Source organism: Ixodes scapularis, unplaced genomic scaffold, assembly GCF_016920785.2.
Source record: "Ixodes scapularis isolate PalLabHiFi unplaced genomic scaffold, ASM1692078v2 PGA_scaffold1__304_contigs__length_218370807, whole genome shotgun sequence".
Taxonomy (NCBI): Eukaryota; Metazoa; Arthropoda; class Arachnida; order Ixodida; family Ixodidae; genus Ixodes; species Ixodes scapularis.
Genome location: NW_024609846.1, coordinates 10,650,180 through 10,671,249, shown reverse-complemented (window position 1 = coordinate 10,671,249; position 21,070 = coordinate 10,650,180). Strand labels below are relative to the sequence as shown.

At 48.1% G+C, this 21,070-nt stretch overlaps 1 protein-coding gene across 1 annotated transcript; it reads left to right on the top strand.

Annotated features, from left to right (window-relative positions):
- Nucleotides 1–5,801: 5,801 nt before the first annotated feature.
- On the top strand, nucleotides 5,802–20,385 carry LOC120842768. Its single transcript, XM_040213943.3, has 4 exons — nucleotides 5,802–6,013; nucleotides 8,923–8,992; nucleotides 16,453–16,529; nucleotides 18,197–20,385. The coding sequence occupies exons 3-4, from the start codon at nucleotides 16,485–16,487 to the stop codon at nucleotides 20,075–20,077; spliced, it is 1,926 nt and encodes a 641-aa protein (XP_040069877.1). The 5' UTR covers nucleotides 5,802–6,013; nucleotides 8,923–8,992; nucleotides 16,453–16,484; the 3' UTR covers nucleotides 20,078–20,385.
- Nucleotides 20,386–21,070: the final 685 nt, after the last annotated feature.

The following is a 21,070-nucleotide window of genomic DNA, read 5'->3' as shown; positions in this document are numbered from 1 at the left end:
TGTGTTCGTGCTAGAGGACCGAGAACGTCTATGGCGACCCGTTCAAATGGTGCTCCACTGACGCGTTCTTGCAATGACGCCTGTACTTTTTTGTGTGGGCCCTCACACGAAGCGCTCAGGTCGCGCTGATGGCACCACAACTTGACATCGTTGTGGCATTGCAACCAGTAGAAAACCAGTAGAAATCTTCTGAAGGGTACGCTTGACGCCAAAATGACCTCCCTCGGGACTGCCGTGAGGCTGTCGTAATATCTGCGCGTGGAATTCGGGTGGGGCAACTAGCTGCCATACAACTCGGCCACCAGTGGGTGATTCCCAGCGTCGGTACAGAAGTCCGTCACGTAACTCTAGTATGCCCCACTGGGCCCAGTAGCTTAATGCTGCTGGAGATAGGTGGGATATCTCAGTACGTTGTGGCCGACGGCCCTTTCGTTTCCACTGGATGCACAGGCTGACAGCAGGACCACGTGACTGGGCCTCTTGTATTTCTTGCGGTGACCACATGCTGTTGGAGATGGTGACAGGCAGAGGGTGCGGCTCAGGCTTGAATTACGGCAAATCGTGCTCATGCACTGCTGACAGAAACCCTCACTGCATGGACGCCTAGAGAGGGCGTCGGCGTTACTATGGTGGGATCCCGCACGATGTTTAATCTCGAAGCCGTACTGCTGTAGATCTTCTATCCAGCGGGCAACTTGACCTTCTGGTTCTTTTAAACCAAGAAACCATGTCAACGCTGCGTGGTCTCTGCGGATTATGAACTTCCTGCCGCACAAATAGTGATTGAAATGAAAAAGAGCCTTGACAATAGCGAGTAGTTCACGTCTTGTGGTGCAACAGTTTCGTTCTGGCTTTGTGAAGGCATTGCTGTAGTAGCCAATTACTCGTTCATAGCCTTCCCGTTTTTGAGACAGTACTGCATCTGCCGGGATACTGCTCGTGTCTGTGTCCAGAATGAACAACGGGTTGTATCTTGGGTAAGCCAGCGCTGGGGGCGACATTAGCGCACACTTCAGTGCGTCAAAAGAGTCTTGGCATTCAGTAGACCATTTGAATACCTTGGACTTTTCGGTCAAGGCATATAGAGGCTTGGCGACTCGTGAAAAACCAGGGACGAAGCGCCGGTAGTACGTCGCCAGGCCGAGGAAGCTCAGAACGTCAGAACCTGATGCTGGAGTTGGCCAGTCGGTGATTGCTGATAACTTCAGTAGATCAGGAGACGCAACTGGCTGCAATATCGTGTCCTAGATATCGGGCTTCCCGAGCAAAAAGGGTGCATTTTTTAGGGGTCAACTTCAGGTTGGCGTCTTGGAGTCTCTTGAGCACAAACTCAAGATTAGTCAGGTGTTCGGTGAAGGTCTTTCCAAGGACAACAATGTCGTCTAAATACACAAGGCAAGCGGACCAGGTTAGTCCCTCGAGGAGGTTTTTCAATAGACGTTGAAATCTTGCGGGAGCGTTGCATAGCCCAAAAGGGCATGACTGTGAATTGATAGAGCGCGTTGCCGATATTGAAGGCTGTTTTTTCGCGGTCTGATGAATGCACAGGAACTTGCCAGTAGCCGCTCTTGAGATCAAGGGTGGAGAACCAAGTAGATCCCGCGAGCGCCTCTAGGATATCATCTGTCTGTGGTAGTGGAAAAGAATCTTTCTTTGTGACCTCATTTAGCTTCCTCTAATCGACACAAAATCGAGTTGATCCATCCTTTTTTTTTTACCGGGGTGATCGGCGAGGACCAGGGTCCATAGGCTGGCTCAATGACACCTTGTCTGAGCATTTCTTCAACGAGTTCATTCACATGTGAACGCTTCGCCAGTGGTAGTCTGCAAGGCGCTTGCCGAGTGGGGTCTGCATCACCGGTTATGATGCGGTGCGTAGTCAAATCGGTACTTACTAAGTCAGTGTCGCTACTGCTGAATGCAGCCGAAAAACGTGAAAGTAAATTCTGCAGTTGAACAGCGTCATTATCTTGAAGGCGAGGATCAGTGGCAGCATAGAGAGGTATAAGGTGAGTTTTGGAGACCAAGGGAACACGGTGTTAGCGAGTTTAATGGCAGCCCATTCGCATAGCACACTGATACAGTCGCTGAGCCGAGATGAAATGCCTGTGCCCCAACGTGAAGGATCGCTTGAGCAAAGTCGAGCAGGCATTTGTGCGTCTTTAAGAAATCCATTCCTAGTATGCAATCACCACTGGCTTCTGCTATGACCGCAGGTAGTGTCGCCTGCAGGCCACGAATTTGGAAGGGAACATTGGCTTGTCCCAAAACTCCAAGGGTAGCACCAGTTGCACTTTGAAGACTGGAATCAGGTCCCACAGGCATGGCTGAGAGATGTAACTGGTCGAAGACTGTGAATCGGACGACTGAATTTGTCGCTCCGGTATCTATCAATGCGCGCACATGGACGGCATTCATTGTACCTTGGAGGTAGTTAGATGAGGGTGAAGCTACCAAGCAAGTAGAAGTATTTTTTTTTGTTCGTGACGCTCCTTGAGCACCCGTTGGTCGGGCGTCTGGGGGTGTAAGGGGACATTGCGTCTTGCTGTGTCCTTCTTGTCGGCAGTTCCAGCAGATCATCATTGGTAGGACTGAGGCTGGTGCTGCAGGTGGATGCCTCGTAGCCAATCGTGATGCATTACGAGCGGCCTCCACTTCTAGCGCATAAATGTGGGCGGCTCGGAGTGTTTGAGGACGAGAAAGGCGAACTGCATCTTGGATCTCAATTGACGCAATTGCATCAATAAAATCCGCAGTGCCAACGGCATCTTGTCTCTTCAGGCGAACCCACGAACGACAAGCGTGTAAGACGCTCGATGTCGTCAGCGAGCTGAGACAACGACTCACCCGAATTTTGTCGCCGGTGGCGCAGTTGGGTGTGGTTTAGGTAGCGTTAATGCCCATCACCGAAGTGTTGCTCCAACAGTTGAACTAAAGAGGTGTACGACGTACGAGGTTCTGGCGACATGTGGTGAAGGACGTGTAGTGCTGGACCTTTGAGATTTACTGCAAGTACCTGTGCCTTTTGCTCGTCGGTCCATCGATTGGCGGCAGCGAGGATCTGAAATTGAGTCATGTAGGCGGACTAGGTGCCGGTGCCGTCAAATCGTGGCGCCCGTAGCTTGAGATCCGTAGCAGACGGAACGATGGTCGGTTGAGCCGTGGGTGGAAGTTCATTTTCACCGGTTGGTAGAGATCTTGGTTGTGCCAGCGCTCGAACGTTTTTGACGATTGCTACTGATGTTCTCTCGAAGGAGCTTCAAATGGCCCCCAGGAGAGCCGCATCGCGTTGCCTGAGCTCTTGGGCAGCCCTCTGGTGGTGGACATCCAGCAGTGCTGCAATGGCGGTCAAGGCACCGGCTTGAATGTTAGGCTCAACGGGATCAGCAACTGATCGGGGCGGGATGGCTCCTCCTCCAGGTCGCGAAAGCCCATCCTCAGGTTGTCGAGGAGGGTCCATGCTTGCAGGAAGACGGTGTCCCGGACGGAGCTCCACTTCTGACACCACTTGTTACGCTTTATTCTAAGCGTACCTCGCCCCTGATGTTCCCTTCTATCCTTCCAATCCGAACATCACTTCTTCTTCTGTCACAATACGTTTCGGCATCGTCATTCGCTGAGCTGCCTCCGTAAGTTGCGATGACTGGCTCTCCGAGAGTTGTGCGGGAAAGTAGACGCACGTTTTTTCTTAGAGTGTAGTCACAGGACGTGGGCAGGCCACATCTCTCATACGAAATCACAAATGTATCACTATAGATACATAATAAAACCTTAACACTTTAATCAATCAATCAATCAATCAATCAATCAATTACTTTTTCCATCGAACACCGATGGTAAAAATGAAAATGGTTTACTAATGTCGCTTTGTTTCACTTGAAAAAGTCACACTATGTTTCAGTGTTTCACTAGAGTGTCAATATGTTTAAATAAACTTAGTGACACAATGTTTCGCTGTTAAACATGGTGTGACTATGTTTCATCTCTGCAACCTTGCAATAAGCAGTCGCTGACCAGCAAGCAACATGTAGGGAACACAAAAAAAAAGATATACGTCATATGAACCGACCCAAAAGGAACATACAATCAAGCAGTCTCTCCAGTGCGGAGAGCGAAGTCAAAATAACCTTTTTTAAGTTGCTCAACAGCAATACATGTATAAAAATTGTCCAATCACCAAAATTACTAACATTAAAAGTGATAACCCTTAGGACCCCACTAAACTTTACCCCAAATGCGAGTAAATATTACAGTGTAGACAAAGATGTCTAACAGTACATGATGCAATCTCTGAATATCTCTCTTTAGTTCTTTCAATTTCATTTGGGACGTACAAAACAATATATAAACATTTGTAACCCGTACTCTGAACAATTCAATGGTAGTCTTCAACTCTGCCTCACAAACGTCGTATATTCAGTAATGTGGTGTCAGGTTGGAGATAACTTCTAAGATTGGAACAAAATCAATTTTACAAAGTTTCGCCAAAGATAATTTAGAATGAATGATTAGTTTCAAACGATGCGAAACTCGCAATAATTTATCTCCTAGTAATAGCTGTAGCAAAAAAATAATCGGAGGCAATGGAGACAGTAACATTTCTATACGAAACGCAATTGCTTCAGCTCCCGGTACTGTTTAATGTAACTGATGACTTTGCAGGTGTTTCCAGAAACGCACGTGCACAGAAAATTTACTTGAAAAGAAAAAAAATATCTTATTGACCTTCAATCCAATAGTTTGGTTCTATGCGACTTCACTCTTTGGAAACGGGAAATTGAAGTTCGTTCTAGCAGATATTTAATGACTGGAGTTTACAACATATCCCTTGGTGGCATTCTGGACCCACGGAAGCAGCCACACAATTCACTAGGGCAAAATTTGCTCTTCAAGGGAAGCTCCGGTGGTACTTTGAAAGCCGCTGACTTGCACAAAATATGTTCAGCATGTTGATATACGCACGTGAACTTGCAACTGAAATTACAAGTCACGCTAATTTTATATTTTAAGTTACTGAATTTCCAAATTTGCTCTGAGATGCTGAAAGGCTCTTCTGGCAACGCTAAAAGCGTGGCGTCAAAAATCGTTATTTTTGTTTTTAATTTGTAGGTTAGGTGGCGCAAGCTATCGCCCGGTTTAAAGGGTAAAACCTTTAGCACCTGTCCATTCATCCGTTAAATGCTGTAGTGGAGGGGAGAGGGGGGGGGGGGGGGTCAGTAAAGCTTGTTTCCGACAAGTTACAATAAGTTTAATGATGTAAAATAAATTAAAAAAAATCATGTCAGCAAAAAAAAAAAAAGAAAATTGGCACAAATTATTGTTTTTTAGATTGCCCGTTTGACTTACATTTTTATAACACGCGACGTCAAACTAAAAAAAGAGCGATCCGAAAATTTGTATGTTCGTTTGGACATAACCTTCGTTTGAAATTGTCTCAGTAGCTATTTCGAATTGAAACATAAAAATTAGCATGCCGGGAAAAGTAAAACCTTTGTGTATTCCAGAAAAAAAAATAGATGGAGAAAGTAAGAAGAAAAAAAATCTTACGTTACATTTACTAAATTTTTCACCCGACTCCCACAAATACACCAAAAAAAAAAAAAAGAAGAAAACGTAACTTGAGCGTCAGAGTGCGCGTAGCACTTAGTAAGGAATTCGTTTTACGCAGGTTTAAACATGGCAAAGTTAGTCTGCCGGGTCTGCCCAAAGAACAATAATGACTGAATCGTAAGTTCCGGCACTCTATACTAAAAACCGTCCATGCGTTGCACCCTGCCCCCTTTTCGTTTATTTCAGCCGACGCGCAGCACGGAGTCGGCTCGACGTCGGGGGCGCACGTCGTGAGACAGCCGTGACACAAGGCGGAAAAGGATGTGACAGGAAGGCTGCGAGTGCTCCCGGGGGGCGGGAAACAATCAAGCCACCTCGTTACTGCGTTCGCCGAGCGTGACAAGCAAGATGGAGTCCGCACTGATCAACTTGCGGGCTTTTTTCGCCCGTCCGGCGCAGAAAGGCAAGTCACCCGCCTCGTTTTTTCTTTTTTCACAATACTCTGCGCGGAGAGCAAGTTCGTCTGCTTTTTTTGCAGGGGGTCGTGGTGAGGTCAGAACGATGCCGAGCTCCGATTGGCTCTGATCGAAGAATAGTGGGTAGACCTCAAGGCAGCTTGCTTTGAGCTCTACTCCTTATCCTTGAATCAGAGCCAATCGGAGCTCTGCGTTCTGACTTCACCCCGACCTCGGGAAAAGAAGCAGACGAACTTGCACTACGCATGCACTCCGCTCTACTTTAAGTTTCGAACGCAAAAAAGTCCGTTGTCGCGGCACTCGTCTTCTTTCTGCGTTTACTATCCCCAGCTAAAACCAATCAGGCACAGAGAAAATGCGCCTCAATCCTGCGCTGTTCTTTCTTTTTTTTTTTTGAGCGTGATCGATTTATGTGGTGGAGGCAATAGCGTTCCCGCGAAGACAATGAACACCATGACGAAGCACTTTTGACGCTGCATGCTTCCCTTCGCTGCCGAACCGCGGCGTGGGCCGCGGTCAGACGTCGAGCGAAGCGGAGTGCGCGGAGCGCCAGTTCGTCTGCTTGTCGCGCAGGAGTTGCGGTGATGTAAGAAAGGTGAGCTCCGATTGGCTCCGATTTAAAGGCTAGGGGTTAGTCCTGAGGGAAGCTAGCATTGAGCTCTACCCACTATTATTCTTCCAATCAGAGCCAAACAGACCTTGGCGTTCTGACGTCACTGCAACCCCCTGCGCAAGACGCAGACGAATTGTCTCTTCGCGTAGTCGTTAAAAGATCGTTAAGAACCGCTGGACGTGGCGGCTCCCAGGGATCTCAATATCGCTTCGCAGCGAATCAGATTGCAGCATTATGGCGCGTTTACACTCGCGGATTCGTGGACAGAAACTTTGTCCGGCTGACGCGACGCAGGTTCCGGTGCTCCTCCGGGTCCGTGTCAAGAAGCTCCCGTCAAAACTAGTCTAGCACGCCGCGATAATCCTTGCACGTCCAATCAGGATTTCACCGAGCAAGCCCTCTCTTGTGGATGTGGTGTGCTTGAGTGTTGTGCACGAGCGCGGAGTGTGTGAAGGCATCTCCAAACGCCCCTCCGCGAGCTCAGAAGTTCGTCGCGTCTACGCCGAAGCTTTCTCGGGCAAAATCATGCCTGTGTCACTGTCATGCTTTGGGTTAGTAAAGTGAGTGCCGCTTCGCGCGAAGGGCGCCCCGGTGTTTTGTTCTCGATCTGTACCTAGCAGCGGCGTGCGATTCTTTATCGCGGTAGCAACCGTCGATTTCTCTCTTGGACAACGGTGCTACTGTGCGATGTTGGAGTTTCACGGCACTGTGGGGTGTGAACAGGTTCGGTCCGTCCTCACTGGCCTCTGCTCGTCGTCTCCCTCGTGTGGATGCGCTTGGGAGACGGACGAACCGCGGATATGTCGGAAAGTTCGCTCTTTGCAAATTTTACACAAAAAGATGCACCAGCTGTGGGCAACGCTGCACAAAGTCGTAGCGCGATAGGTTAAGAAACGGAACTTTGCGGTCGATTTAAAGAGCCTGGTCTCTCCTTGAATCACCCTGTAGATACGAAATGTAGCCAGTGCAGTACAACCGCTCCCCTGAGGTCTTTAGCGTGCTGCACGCAGTAGTGGTACACGACCGCACGCCAGTACGATGCTCATCCAGATCGAAACGGACAGGGGTGGGGATCAAACCCAGGATCCACAGCGCGAGCTTTCGCTCCAAGTCCTCCGAGCTGGCGTGCGCTAGCCCACTCGGCCACCGACCCACCTTCGCGTCGCAGGGTTCGCCGTGCTGTGTGTCCTCACCTGAAGAGTTTCTCACACCGTAGTGCAGGCCAGTGGGAAGTGGGAGAGCTCGGGTCCGTCGCCCGACGGCTTCCCCTTCTGCGTCTTGCTCCCTTTGGCGTTGTCCCGCGTTTCGAACAAATTGAACGTCGTCTCTCGTCTCGTCGTCCTCGCACTCGCACGCGCCTGGCACATGCACAATACAAGTCGCATAAAACCGCGCACATCACAAGCCTACAGACATGTGGCTCTCAACTTTTGAGCAGGGACCCTCGCGAGCGGAATCGAATATTTTTAGGTCGCGTTTTAGATGCGTGTTCTTACGCTCCCTCACGTTGCCGAAAGGCGCAATGAAAGACAGCACGAACAAAACAGCAGAAAGGAATGCATTTTTGGCGTTTTGGTAAGACGTCAAGACCACGAGCTGTCCATTTTTGACGATTTTTTTTTTGCCCATGAGAGTACTGCAACAGACGCTAGCATTTGACGCTAGCATATTGAACGCTACAACGGCGCCTTCGTGTTTGCGTCTTGCAGACGCCAAAGCCAACATTAATTGGTCGCGTCTCGTGAACGCGCTCGCGCCCGTTGCTTTAGTGCAACGAGGCTATACCGTAAATAGACCTTTACTTTAATATACACGGTGTCACAAAAAAATTCCTCGTTTTTATTACAGAAAAAAAATAAACTAGCCATCGCCGAACGCTCATTCTCCGCCCAAAGGTAGTGCGAAAGGTCACAACCAGATGCCAAAGTTTCCGCCCGATTCGATATCTTATTCAAAAAGTATATTTCAAGGGGAAAATGGCGGCCGACAGAGTTTTTGAATAAATGGGGCTTTATGGCACCAGAAACCGAAAACAAGCAAAAATGGGCTCCATTGTCTCATTGAAATTTTCAGAAAATCACTTATAACTTTTGATTAAGTTATCGGATCGGGCTGAAACTTTGGCATCTGGTTGTGACCTCTAGCGCTACCTTCGGGCGGAGAATGAGCGTTCGGGGATGCCTAGTTTATTTTTGCAGTAAAAAAAAAAAAGCCTGTACATTTTTTTTTTGGTGACACTCTGTACTACGGATGATTTTTCAAGAATACCACATCTCGTTGCAGAGTTCCGAGCCCTGCTCGTCCTAATGCGGTGGAGTCACCGCCTGCCCAGAAAACGTCACGATCAACGGTGGTAAGATGTTTTTTTCTTCTCCGATTATGCGTTCGAGCGTTTTTGTGTCTTTTATTCTTGATCTTGTTCGAGGAATAATAAAATCCAGCCTTTTCCGAGCAGACAGATTTCAAAATCAAAGCGATCCCAACGACTAAATGCCACGCGAAGCATCTTGGGTACTGTTTGGCCACTAAGTTTCTGTTTCGTTTAGCCAACCTCACTTCACGACATCACGTCACGACCAATACGGTGCTTCTATTTTCAAATATGCGACTTTCCTTAAACTTATAATACTGTGGACGTTGCTTACCGTTACAGATAGAATTCTGGGGCACGCATTTTTGGGCTCCCGACGCGCCGGAGTTTGTGCCAGCGGGAAAACGCAGGCCGACAATGGCACAGGGAAGAAGTATGCTGGGCCGATCATCCTGTTGCACCGGCTTCTCAATTTTGAGTCTTAAATTATCCGCGAACCCGAAGGGTTATGTTGCACCATAGCCTCCTATATACTGACAAAGCCTAGCAGATCGCCACGACAAGCGGCCGCCGAAATGAAAAAGGTGGAGCGGTTAGACAACGGATGAGAGGAGAGCCACGTGAATGGCGCCCCGCTGCGGCGAGACGCCGAAACGCACTTCTCCCGAGCGAACAAATGTGTTTCGGGTCCTCGCCGCTGCAAAAGCTGTGCGCTGACGTCTAGGTTCCCCAAGAAATGGCTCTTTGATGAATGCTCTGTGTTACCAGATCCCTGCGCTCCAAATCTGCGACCGGACATTCTATGGCTCCAGTGTCAAACTGCCAGGCTTTGTGAGTATAGTGGAGGCTATGGTAGCACACTGGAGTGGTATCCATGCCGCCAGAAAGATACGGGACTCGACAGGCCGTACGTTTACTCTACGCTAAGTGTAGGCAGGCCCTTTACGACCGTTGAAAGTCCCTGTTACAAGCGAGGGCTCTAACGAAGAAGGATGGTTGCAATGCAAACGAGCGCTGATTTTATTTTCAAGCGGTGCTGAGATGCACTACGTTGGCTGTGTTCCCTTGCTCATCCAAATAGATCAGAGTTACTCCGGCGGGTCGTGTCGCGTGACAAGAAAAATTGAAAAACGCAAAACGCAAGTAAACTGTAAAAAAAAAAAAAAAAGTTGTAATATAACTGGAAATATCCAAAAATATTCGGTCAAAATAAGAAAACGGTTCTGTTATATTAAAATGCAAACAGGCTTATCGGTTAAAAAACAGTGTTTATGTTATTCGTCAAAGACACACGTTTTTGGTAAATAGACATACTAAAGATACTTGTATCATCGGTAAAAAAAAAAAAACTTTGATTACACCAACAAAAAAACATAGTTTTTTTTCTTTAAATAGAAACTTCACATCGCGTAACGTTATCTGTTAGAATACAGGGCTTATGTTATTCCCACACCCCATACTTTCTGGGGAAATAAACAGGGCAAGCGAAGTCAGATTACTGTAAAAAAAGAGAACTTTCCTCGTTCCTGCAAGACGGATGATCATTAAATAAGTGAACGAAGTCGTTAAACGCACTTATTTGTTTGACAGAATGCTTCGTAATACCAGGTACAGTACATAAAAACTTTCCTCGCAGCCTGGTCAAAAACCAATCGAACATACATATTTACTCAGTGCAAATAATTTAAATTTTGCGGAACAAAATTACAGATTACACATAATGTAAGCACGACTAAAAAGAACGTGAAAGCTCAGTCTTAACTTTTCTGTGATTTCTTTCACACAGTGTCAGCTGAGACGCTGATTCTAGCAAGCCAACCCAGGCATTCTGGATTGAATCCCCAACGCTGCCCGTTTCGATCTGAATAACCATCAATATGGCGTGCGGTAGAGTATCACGACTGCGTGATGAACGTTAAGGACTCCAGGCTAGCAGTCGTACTGCACTGACTAAATTTCTAATTTGCAGCGTCGCCGATCATTCCCGGACGAGCCTTACGCTGCCTACAAAGTAATTTATTTTTTTTCTTCTTCAAGAAGTACGTACTGTATTGGCTTGCGATGCAGGGGGCACATACTGCATATCTCATATTATCGTCCAATATGCTTTCTATGTAATAACCTATCACTCTGTAGATCGCCTTGATATCTCCCAGAACAAAATATAGCTGCACACATAATGAAGTTTTACTTCTAGTGCCACAAAACCTAGTCCCACGTAAATATATTCTGCATAGTATAAAGCTATGCTCGAGTATTTTTAACGTCGTCAATGCGGCTGAGTCTGAGCGTATGTCACCAATCTCGGCAATAGAAATAAAGGAGAAAAGCGCGTGGTTAGTGGCGTCCGCCCCCACAAATCCACAAGCAAACGCGATTTATTTCTGTGCAATTCTAAATGGCAGCGTGTCCGTTCAAGCGGTTTCTGTTGCCACTTTCAAAACGGTCGAATATGTTCCGTTCCCCGCACGGCAAAAAACAAAACACACACACAAAAAAAAAAAAAAAAAAACTTTCAGCTGCAATCGGATGGCGACGGCCGGCGTCGATCCCGTCGCCTATAGGCAACCTGCAATGCAGTTTGGCGCTACACGTTGCGCCATCTAGCGGCTGCAAAATAAAGAAACTGGGTAGGCCAGGCTTGCGCGGGTCGCGGGTGCAGCGGGCGGGCGCATCCATAAACCACGTGTGAACGTTGCATTCCGAGTCGGCGTGAGCTTTTTTTGGAACCGTTTTTCGTAAAAGTAAGTCCCAACTTCAAGTCTCTACGACCTCACCGGGTTCCTGTAACATCTCGCCTACCTCTTAGAGTTCCCCCCAAAAAATAAACGCTGCTACTGCTGCGTGAAACACGGCCACAGTCGCGAAGGTGACTCAAGCGTCAAACTTCATTGCTTCCCTTCGAGATCTTGGGAAGCGACACGGCGACAGAAGTGGATTACTGCAGTGTGACGCATCAAGTAAGTGAATTTTACAGAAACTCTTTGGGGGGAAGTGAACGAAAATATATGTGCAGGCTCGGAAAGTGGTCGGACGAACTCGTTTTGCAGACTACTCGGCAAAAAAACATATTACAAGTTATATTACAAGTCGCTTTGACAGCCACATAGAGAAATACGATAGGAACAATTGGGCCGATTGCTGCTTCGCTGTGACGTCGAGGATCGGGCGATCAGGTCTTCAAGCGAAAGGCCCGTCGGCCCGTTCCGGCACCGCTAATGCCGTTCGGCACGCGTGGTCGCAACCAAAACCTTCCAAACCTGCGAGTGGATTTTCGTAGCACAAAGTTTTGTTTGTTTCAGCAACTAAATTTAATGCTGAGTCTAGTAACAAATGTGACGGCGTGCAGAAACAGGCTGCTAATGTTTTTTGTTTGGAAAAATCTCGCGCGAAGCGTAAATATCCTTCCACGTATACACTTCGTTGCCTGTCGCCTTTTTACACCAGGCTTTGCGATGTGCGTACGGTTATGTAGCATGCTGAGTTCCAAATTTTATTCTAGTGTGTGTGGCCGTCAGGAGGAGAGGACGGCCGAGCAAGGCGCGAGCGGGGCCAGCCGGCGAGGAAAGAGGAAGAGCGTGCTGCACGAGGCTGGGACCGGGCAGGAACGATAGAGCTGTTCTGGCTGGTCTGGCCCATGGCGATTCCCGGGAGCATTCCACCAGCGAAGTTCGGGTCAGGACTGGCGGAAGCGGCGAGCCCTGGCCATACCGGCCTGGGCCATGACGATCCCGTAGTGGTTCCGCAGCGAAACTGACTGAGATAGCCCGGAACAGCTAGCCTACGCCGTACTGGCGTGGGAAGGACGATCCGCAGACCTGGACACGGGCTCCGACTCTGAGTTCTGACCGACGGGCGACAACTAGGGTCGGCGGGTCCGGACTGCCGGCTCTCGAAGACGGGCAACCGGAATGTACAATAAACCTATTCGCTGCCTTCTCGTTTTATTGTGTCACTTCCTGGGAGACGAGCGAAGCACAGACCGATCGGGCGGCCACAAGTAGTGAAGACAACTCAAACTGGTGTCCAGATGACGACTCTAGAATATTCTCTAAACACTTGGACCTATCAGGGCTCCCGATGGTCTTAAAAAACCGCACGAAAAACCCAGGGACGCACGCAGGTGCACACGGGGACTGCTGAAATCGGGGTCGCCGTCGCTCGCAACGGCCCGGCGGGCAGATAGGCCGCCCCAGCAACAGAGGCGCCGCCGCTTGTGGCGCTGAATGCAGTACTATCGTGGCGCCGCCTGGCCATTGCCGGCTGCCTATTGAGAATTGAGGAGACAGTCCCTTTTGCCAAGGGACGTGGCCTTCGAATCGCCGCCGTCCAGGTTTGCGAGCATCTTCGTGCTTGTGTTTCGGTTAAAGACAACGCGCGCACCGAGAGCGGGAGGCACTCACTTGATCGAGTGACGTTTTAGCGAACGCCCACGTTTCACCGAATGACACTTTAGCGAATAGTCGGACGCCGCGAAGCGGCGTTTTAGGGTGGGCCAACTGGGTTCGCATTTTTGTAATGAGTCGCCGCAGACTGTCGTCGCGAAGCGGCATAAGCGCAGCGCGGCGGATACATGGGTTAACGCGCGCCCCCGTTATTCGCTAAAACGTCGATTCGCTGAAACGTCGCTGTTCGCTAAAACGTCATTCGCTCATGTGATATGGACCCCCGAGGTGAGTGAGTGATGGTGTTAGTATCTGAGCTACTTAGACGCTGAAATGCAAGGAGCGAAAAGCGACGGAGATTTGCCACTGTCGCTCGTCGCGTCACTCGGTTCTTGTATTTCTAGAAAACGTCGCTCGTCACCTTGGTTGCTTCCTCCCGTCGCTCTCACGCGGTCTGCCTATTCGCGCGACTCTGACCGAGCGACAGCGGGTCCTCATCACCGTCGGTAGTCTCGTCGCTCGCCAAATCGCTTTCAAGTGTGTGAACGGCGCTTTAAGCGGCGTTTACACACTTGCAACCGAGTGGGACGGAGCAGACAAGACCGGTTCTTAAGCCTCTCACGACGGCTTATGACCTGTTCCGCAGCAACGCGTCTGGTCCGCCGTCGCAATTAAGGTGCTCAGAAACTGGCCTTGTCTCACTCAATCGTACTCGGTTGCAAGTGTGTAAACGGGCCCTTATAGTTAACTGACTAACTTTGCCCGACGGCACGCTCGCTTTGTCCACCAAAAAGCCGCCGGGCAATATTCGTCGCTTTTTCGCGACATATTCGCCCCATAAAGTCCAGCCTTAAGAGCTCTGGAATGTCGATGCTTCCTTTTTGATAACTCAGATTACTCAGTGTGACGATGCTGACTTTAGTGCAAGTTAGTCCGCTTACAAAGCAAAACTTCGAAATAAATGAACACTTGAAAGGACCATGTCGCTATCCTTCTGCCAAAGGTGCTATCGAAACAGAAACCACGCCACGTCTTTCCGAGGCTAAGCAAGCCCTCTAACGGAGCGCACGCAGTGTTTTGTGCAGGGATTTTTGCGAGTAGTCTATTGCCGGTAGAGGAGGAGTGTACGCAGCGTTCGCGCAGGCCGGATTCGGCCGGTGGGGAAGCAGGACTGCTATTTTGCTTTACGCGAGCGGCGGCGTGTGATTCCAATGCGGAGCGCAAACTCGTCTGCTTCGTTTGCTGGGGTTGTGTTGACGTCAGAACGCCGAGCTCTGATTGGTTCTGATTGAAGGATAGGTGGGCAGACCTCAAAGCCAGCTGCCTCGATGTCTCCCCACTATCTTTCAATCAGGGCCAATCAGAGCTTAGCATTTTGACGTCACCACAACGCCTGCAAAAGAAGCAGACGGACTTGCACTCCGCATACCACCTAGCAAACAAGGCCGGCATTCGGTTTAGGGTATTAATAAGCGCCTGAGAGTGAAGTGTAGTAAACCTTCGTGGTTGCTAATAGGGTGCCCGTGATGCTTCGATTATCATCATGCAGAAAGATGTAAGAAACGAATGTGCAGCTAGAACTCAGTTTTGCTCGGACAAAGTGTTACCACTCGGACGGCAGAGTCCAGGCCCTCGGCGTTTGGCGTACGGATCATGTCGATCGTTCCGCTAGTCACTCTTCCACCATGATTTTGAATGGCCGTGATTGAAACATCACGTGTACCATATTTTCAGTCACCGAGAGTTACTCTGACGCACTTATTAAGTTTTTTTTTTTTTTTTTTTTTTCTCGCGACCCCCGCCAGGGTATTATTTAAGGCTTCTGGTTGGCCACATTCGAATTTGTAAAGACGCCCTGGAACACGCCCAGCCCTCTTTCGGCCAATGGCGCCTCCTGATTTGTCTCTTATACGTCCCAACGAATGGCCAAGCTCTCTACATATACGGCTCTGGTGTCTACTTTCCGCCAAGGGGCGCTGCTGTCGCGCGTGTCGGGTTCCCTCTGTCTCCTCGAGGCGGGTCTGTGTCGAGGGCTAAACAGCTTCGCTGGTCTCATCCACCTTAACCGAGTGTAATGGTTCATGATTTGTTTCGGAAGGGGGGGGGGGGGGTTATTGGAGCAATTTATCTCCGTTCGAAAAGCGGCATCGATTGTGCGGTGAACAGGGTTCACCCGACATACACGACAAATGCTTGGGAGTCAAATAAGTAGTCCCGAATGTGAGAAGCTTATCTTCTCCTCGCACTGTCGCTTTCACCGCACCTGCGAAGAGCAGGCTATAAAGCTGCGTGGGCGTTACATTGCCGCATTTCGCCTTGCGATAGGCCCGCGAACTGCGGAGTTTTTTCCGTCGAGTCGCTGAGTGAAAATGGTAGCGGAATGTCGTCGCCCTCGGACAACCTCGGTGGTCTCCGAAACGAAGCGAAGTCACAAAACCGAGAGAGAAAGCCGACGTGCCGGAGAAACGTCCCTGTAGACACGCGCGGAAGGCCACCTTAATGATGCACGTGATCTCCCACCGAAAAAGGACTTTGACCCAATCATCGCGAAGTTACAACGTTTGCCGATGAGTGATACTACTTTCGCGTTAAAGGACTTTTTTGTTAAAATCTAAAATGCTTAACTTTTTTTCTCTTTTAAATTTTAATTCACAAAGCAGTTAACTGTCGAAAAAAAAATCTTTGGGTAAGTGGCTGATGCTGCCATTCAATTAAAAGCGTTCAGCCGTATCCATCCATCTATCCAGGGTAAATTGAGACTGGTGCATCTCTAAGAGAACTGGTGAAATAAAAGATAACAATAAAAAAGAAGCGTTTTTTTTGCAGAAAGTTTTACTTCGTTCAAAAGGCGTCGAAATTTATAGTAGACTTGCTCGATTTGTCTCATGGTGTAATACGCCAAAACGCCTCGTTGTTTTCGCGTATTACATGACGATGCAAAACCAACTAACCCAACTAGCCACCCTCATTCAACAATTGTCTGATCATAGTAAATTAAAAGAAAAAAAAAAGTTGGGAGAAAGGCAGAGTCAAGACTCGTTTCTTTTGTTTAAAGATTTGTCCGTGGAGAGAAAACAAATCCCGTTTCATATGCAATAAAAAAGTTTTTATTTTCAGGCAAAAAGACTGCGAGTTCATTCCATCTTAAGATGATTGGAGTGATCAACTCGGCGTGGAGAACGCTCTCAATTAACGTACGTATAAATAAAAAAGGTTCCAATTAGCGCTGGTAATTCGATCGAATGACGTAGCGATCGAACTATTAATGCTTTAATCGAGAATAATTTTTAACCGGTTAATCGGTAAAATTTCGACTAACCAAAATAGGGTAAAAATTACACCTTTTTTTACAACGTAGACGACGTTGAATACACCAGCATGAGGGGCGAACTTAGCCACATGTGAGCTTAAAATGAACTGTAGGGGCAAGACTTGTGGCTCCTGACATGGGCAGAACGTTACACGTGCCCAGGCCGCCAGCGCCGTTCGAGTGCCCGTTTAGCGCAGCATAGGTTATTGTGAACATTCAAAGGAGGCCACTCTGGCCGGAGAATATCAACGTACCTCTTTGCCTCATGCAGATGAAGTAAGAATCTGTGATTGAGTGTCTTTGAAGTGCTCTTAACTACACCCCGAGGTTTATTCATAATCAAAATTACATAATGCGCCGTTTATAAAATATTCAGCAAAGTTAAAAAAAAAGATATATATATATATATATATATATATATATATATATATATATATATATATATATATATATATATATATATAACGGGCATGGTGGCGGGAGGCCGAAGGCGTGGGTATAAAACTGAGAAGAAAAAAACCCTTAGTGAAAAACAGCAACAACGGACGATTTAATCTTCGACGTTTCGGCCGGAGTCCGGCCTTCGTCAGGAAGCGGCCGGAGTCCGGCCTTCCTGACGAAGGCCGGACTCCGGCCGAAACGTCGAAGATTAAATCGTCCGTTGTTGCTGTTTTTCACTAAGGGTTTTTTTCTTCTCAGTTTTATATATATATATATATATAGTATATATTAATTTAGAATAAAAAAAAATATTATGCATGTAAATAAACGAGCCTGATCAATCGAATAATTAATATATTAAAGGGTGGCGATTATTCGGGTTAAAAATTTTAATCGACGTCCAGCCCTAATTTGAACAGTCATGAACACCGAACAATTGAAACGTTCCTTAAAGACGTCTGTCCTGCCTTCGTGCCTCGGTTTTTTTTTTTAATATTTATAAATATTCCAGTTTGCCCCTAGGGTTCTGATGCCATCCTTCTTTAGCAACCGAATGCTGGAAGGAGTTTTACTCGACAAGTCGCGTACTTAGTTTTTACAGCGATAATGAACAGTTATTGACTCTTCCTCCCACTTGAAAGGACGAAGCAGGGCTCCTGTCGTTGCGTTGATCGCCCAATGCTCAAAAGCCATCGTGAAGTTCTTGACATAATGACGTTCCATAACGCCACTAGGTCACAAGACTGGGATGCCACACAACGTGATGGTGTCACGTGGCGGTTTAATATCACGGGACACCGTGACGTCACAGACTTTCGTGACGTTATGATATGACGTCATGGTGCCACGTCACATCAGGGTGTTCGTAGCACACTGATGATTCTTTTTGTTTTCAATTTCTCTGCCACGTTTATGGTTTCGCCATCTACTTGAATCATATAATGCCCCCCCGTGACAGCTGCCCTATTCGTCCTTGGTGTCGACGTTAACCTTTGACACTGTGATGCTTAGTCTACTTGTGTCTGTAGAGAACAGGATGATAGAATCTCTCATTCTTCACGCTTGCGCGAGATGAATTCAACGATAGACTAACACTATTCTGCTTCGCAGGTGTCGTCAATGGCCTCCCGCAGAAGAAACGTCGCCCTCATCACCATCGGGGCAGTCGGAGTTGCCTCCTTGTTCTTCTACTGGCGGCAAGACGACTTTGTCAGGCTGAAGCCCGTCCTCGTGGACAAAGATCTAGACACGAGGCGCCCCGGCTACGCCGTCTACACCGCTGGTTGTAAGATCCCCGACTTCAATCCGTTCCACTGGACCGTTGCCAGCATCTACCGCAAGCAGCACATGTACGCTTGTCCCGGAAGGCCAAGTTTCATCAAACTCGTGGGAAACGTGCCTTCTATCAACGAGGTCAATCTCTGGGACTATTATCAGAAGGAGCCCAAGAGTGTCGTCTGCTTCTACCAGGACATCACGAGGAACGAGAACAAGACCGTGCCAGACTCCGAGGTTCTCTATTCGACGAGAACGAGGCTGGTGTTTGGTGTCCCTCTCTTGAAAGAGCGGGTGTTTGTGGAGTGCAGTTCTGCCGGAGCGAAGTTTCACGAGGAATTCCTCATAGTGCCCGTCCTGAAAGAAAGCGTCGAGACGCGTTGCGAAGAAGCGACTGCCCGTGCAAACTCTAGTGCTGAACGGCTCAACGTAGTGATTATAGGCTTGGATTCCGTTTCGCGACTAAACTCGCTTCGCCATTTGAAAAAGACTCGCAGCTTTCTGTTCGATAACTTTGACGTCATAGAGCTGTATGGTTACAACAAGGTCGGGGATAACTCCTTTCCAAATCAGCTACCACTATTAACGGGACTTTCGGACAAAGAAGTTCTATCCCTGAGCCCGGATAGGTACTACGACAATCAAGATTTTATCTGGGACACCTATGCGGACTTGGGGTATCGAACCTTGTTCATGGAAGAGAGTCCTAGGTTCGGACTTTTCAACTATTTTTCTAACGGCTTTCGGGAGATCCCCACGGACTACTACACCCGTCCAGCGATTTTAGCGATAGACACGTCCAAACAAAAACGGTTCATAGGTGGCGGAAAAGGCTGCGTCGGTTCCAGGGTTCAAACCGAGATGTACCTCGAGTACACTACGTCTCTGTTATCCTTCCTGGGTAACCGTTCTTATTTTACTTACACCTGGATATCCGACGTCACGCACGATAACCTCAACTCCGCCGGCTACGCCGACACTCCTTTCTTGCGAGCCTTCGAGAGGCTGCAAAAGAACGGCGTCATGAACAAGTCTCTCGTGGTGTTCCTAAGCGACCACGGGATGCGCTACGGGCCTATCCGCCGGACGCTCGTCGGCAAATACGAGGACCGGCTGCCTTTCGCCTTCCTCATGTTTCCTCCCGAATTCCGCCGAAAGTACCCGGAGGCCGTCCGCAACCTGAAGATTAACCAGTACCGCCTTACGACGCACTACGATCTCCACGCCACACTCCTGGAGCTCGCCAACTTTCCGAACCGCAACTCGTCTTTCAAGACGTCGCATGGACTCAGCCTTCTGCACGAGATTCCAGAGAGCCGGACGTGCAAGGAGGCGTCAATAGACGCGCACTGGTGCTGCTGCCACGAGACGGGAGACTTTCCGGCAGCCCATAGGCTGTCGCGGAAGATGGCACGTTTCGTGCTGGGTACCGTCAACGGCTGGCTGCAAGAAGGGGCGCCCGGAAAGTGCAAGACGCTTCGCCTGCAGAACCTCATCGACGTCTACGAGGTGTCCGTGGACCCCAACGGCGATTCTCGCTACTTCTGGGTGACACTAAGTGCGACTCCCGGAGGCGCATTTTTAGAAGCGACCGTTGCGGTGAACAGTACAGAGGGGATGTCCGCAGAACGCGTTAGCCGTCTCGACTGGTACGGAGCGCAGTCGTCGTGTGTTAAAAGCCATTTTCTCGAGCTTTACTGTGTCTGCAAGAAGTGATGGTACACTTCCGTGCGACTGCCCTTACTTCAGACGCTCGCAGCTGTAGATATGCCATGTAGGCTCTCGCAGTGAGATATCCTATCATCCATACGTCGTATGAGCGACCATGTGCCTCTATTCTATACTGAAAGCCACGAGTATGCTTAGTCAAAATAAATATAAATCGCAATCTCTTTCATATGCCGCGAATGCATTAAGAGATGAGTAAAGCGCCGCGGTGTGGTTTTAGCCTACACTAGTTGCAGTATCTTGTAACTCAAGCGAAATGCAGCTCTTACGAGCTCGTAAACTGCTCACAACCAGTATTATTGATACGTAGTCCGTCACAAAGAAGGGCAACTTATACTGAAGTGATAAAAGTAGCCCAACGTTTTCACTTCTCGTGGTTCTGTTTTTGTTTTGTTTGTCAGTGAAAGCAACTGTGCACGAATTGAATTTTTTATTGAGAGTGCTGCCGCTATCCATTACTGGACTGAGAATTCCGCCTTGAAGATTGGCCGAGACGGAGCATTTAGAATTGTCAAGTTTTGAAACAGTCAACTGGTCCGTATCATAGAGAGGGTGGCGATTCATTTGGTTTACATTTAGTTTCTCGTAAACAGTAAAAGTCAGAACACAGTTATACTATATTGCTCAAAAGGTAAGCGGAGAGAAAAAAACAAACAAAAACAACTAAACTCAGATGCCAGAGCGCAGCTGCACCAAATGTTTTGTGTGTTCTAATCGATGCCATACAAAAACACGCGCCCATAACATCCACACGATTGCACAATACGATTGAAATTGACTCTTACAGTAACGTTCAATTAATAATGCCTTTTATATGCATAGAATTAAAAAAAAATAAGCAGAACAAATGCTAGCTATTTAATTTTTAGAAACGAACTGAAAAAAAAAATGTACTGTCGCAGTTGAGGAAGCGCGTTAAGCAAGTTAATGGTTCATTCTTGACCGCTGCGCAATTCATCAAAAAAAAAAAAAAAATCGTCC

Bases quoted from the DNA above. Each gene is read 5' to 3' on its own strand.
- LOC120842768 (XM_040213943.3), top strand. From the start codon at position 16,485: ATGATTGGAGTGATCAACTCGGCGTGGAGAACGCTCTCAATTAAC. The intron at 16,530-18,196 runs GTACGTATAAAT...TCTGCTTCGCAG, and splicing joins GGAGAACGCTCTCAATTAAC to GTGTCGTCAATGGCCTCCCG.